Raw genomic sequence first — 2,628 nt, forward strand, 5'->3', positions numbered from 1 at the left:
TGTAAAGTTCACTTAAAGAAAACTTACGAGTATGCTTGCAGTACTAAACTAGTAGTTTACTGAGACTATACTTCAAAGTGTACTAAAAATGCTACTACACGTATTTAATTAGTAAACTATCAGTATTCATATGTTCACTTTTAGTATAGTTGCAGTACAAACTGAACATTTTGATGTAAACTAGTTGTGTACTCAAAGCTGACTACTGTTATACTTAAAGTATACTTGTATATACTAGAAAGTGGGCCAATTTAGTCCCAAGGAGTATTGAAATAGTACACTTACAAGTATACTACTAGTGCACTGATATTTGTATACTTACTACATGAAGTATACTTAAAAATATACTTGAACTTTACTTAAGTATACTTACTAAAATAAACTTGAAGTATACTACTTTTTGGTAAGGGAACACATACATATGTGTTGGGTTTTTATGGTTTATGAGGATTTTCCATAGAATATAATGATTTCAATCTGTACATATTTTACGTTATTTTCATTTGATCTGCACTGAATAATCTCTCCTGATAACAAGACTATCATCAAATGAGCTGCTGAAAAGCCAATAGTTCCCTGTTTTCAGCTCATTCATTATGATGATGTCTGAGATCTTCTGTAAATTGGCACATTAAGCTCATTTCATTGTGTGTCAACAGACTGAGACAAACTACAGGATCAACACAAATAAAATCTATTACTGAACAACTAAATACTATATAATCCACATAATCAGAGATGTCAGTGAAATGGAAATTTTATTTACATCATTATACAGAGCCTACACAACTTTTATGTTGCATATAATAATAATGCAGTTATAAATGAATATCTTTTTTTTTTTTTACATATTTTTGTTACATAAAAAAAAATCAATGTAAGACTAAAGTGACTAAATACTTTTGCTGTTCTCCAACAAAACTGGAAAAAAAACCTCCACAAATCTTGTTCACAGCAAAACTAATCATTTGCGCTAATCTCATGTTTACTGAATCTGAATCTCACATTATTTACTTGAAATACTGAATCTGTAGAAAACATTTGCTCACTCTGACACCGAACAATGCTTTTTAATATGAGTCACAAGAGTCACTGACTGAGTGAAACTCTTTCCACACTGAGTACAGTGGTACGGTTTCTCTCCAGTATGAACTCGCTCATGTGTTTTCAGGTGTCCAGACTGAGTGAAACTCTTTCCACACTGAGTACAGTGGTACGGTTTCTCTCCAGTATGAACTCGCTCATGTGTTTTCAGGTGTCCAGACTGAGTGAAACTCTTGCCACAATATGAGCACTTGTAAGGTTTTTCTCCAGTATGAATCCTTTGGTGCTGTTTCAGATCGCGAGCTCTAGTAAAGCTCTTCGCACACTCACAACACACATGATTTTTCACTTCATTATGGATTTTCTGGTGCAGTTTACAATTGTCCAGATTTGAAAAACTCTTTCCACAGTTCGAATACACATGAGGCTTCTCATCTGAATGAACTGTCAGGTGTGTTTTTAGATTTGATGATGAAATAAACCTTTTACCACACTGATCACAGTTAAAAGGCTTTTCTCCAGAGTGAATGTGCAGATGATAACTGAGACTTGATGCTGCAACAAAACTCTTTCCACAGTTCGAATACACATGAGGCTTCTCATCTGAATGAACTGTCAGGTGTGTTTTTAGATTTGATGATGAAATAAACCTTTTACCACACTGATCACAGTTAAAAGGCTTTTCTCCAGAGTGAATGTGCAGATGATAACTGAGACTTGATGCTGCAACAAAACTCTTTCCACAGTTCGAATACACATGAGGCTTCTCATCTGAATGAACTGTCAGGTGTGTTTTTAGATTTGATGATGAAATAAACCTTTTACCACACTGATCACAGTTAAAAGGCTTTTCTCCAGAGTGAATGTGCAGATGATAACTGAGACTTGATGCTGCAACAAAACTCTTTCCACACTGAGTACAGTGGTACGGTTTCTCTCCAGTGTGGATTCTCATGTGCTGTTTAAGGATTCCTTTTAGTCTGAAACTCTTTCCACACTGTGAGCAGGTGTGAAGCTGTTTGGCTTTTTTTCTTGAAATTGTTACATTTTCAGTGTTCAAAAAACAAAGTGGGTCACTTTGCATAGCTGATAACGTTTTATTTTAAAGAAGAATTTCTGAAGAAGATATAATGCTGTATGATATATATATTGTGTTTCGATGGCATTTTCTTTTCATCTGATCTCTTTATGATGCCTAAAGTAGTGTTAAGTGTACTATAGTAGTAACTGCTTTGAATAAGAGGAAATGCTGTTTTCCTGCTTTTCTGTAAGTGCCATTTGTCATATAGTGACTTTTCATTTTTTATACAGCCTGTCTGCCATTGTTGTTCAGACCGATTCTATTTTATATATAACATGCATAATCATTTATTAGGCTGAAATGAGGTTTATCATTTTACAGAACTTCTTGTTTTTGTCTTAGCTATTAATTTAACTGTAAAGTTGTTTAAATCTGAGTTTTAATGAAACTAAATACAATTTCACAATTTCTTATATACCCCCTATTCAGCCTGTACATATTGTACATTTAATGGATTTTTGTAATCTATGCTAGATTTCTGATTAGATATTAATTGAATAATA

General features: G+C 33.5%; 1 protein-coding gene across 1 annotated transcript; it reads right to left on the reverse strand.

Annotated features, from left to right (window-relative positions):
* Positions 1-1,045: 1,045 nt before the first annotated feature.
* Positions 1,046-2,128, reverse strand: LOC107566888 (zinc finger protein 239-like). The gene has a single exon (XM_016252450.1). It carries the CDS (start codon positions 2,126-2,128, stop codon positions 1,046-1,048), a length of 1,083 nt encoding a protein of 360 aa, XP_016107936.1.
* Positions 2,129-2,628: the final 500 nt, after the last annotated feature.

This window comes from Sinocyclocheilus grahami, unplaced genomic scaffold (assembly GCF_001515645.1).
Source record: "Sinocyclocheilus grahami isolate Dianchi unplaced genomic scaffold, SAMN03320097.WGS_v1.1 scaffold1110.1, whole genome shotgun sequence".
Lineage (NCBI taxonomy): Eukaryota > Metazoa > Chordata > Actinopteri > Cypriniformes > Cyprinidae > Sinocyclocheilus > Sinocyclocheilus grahami.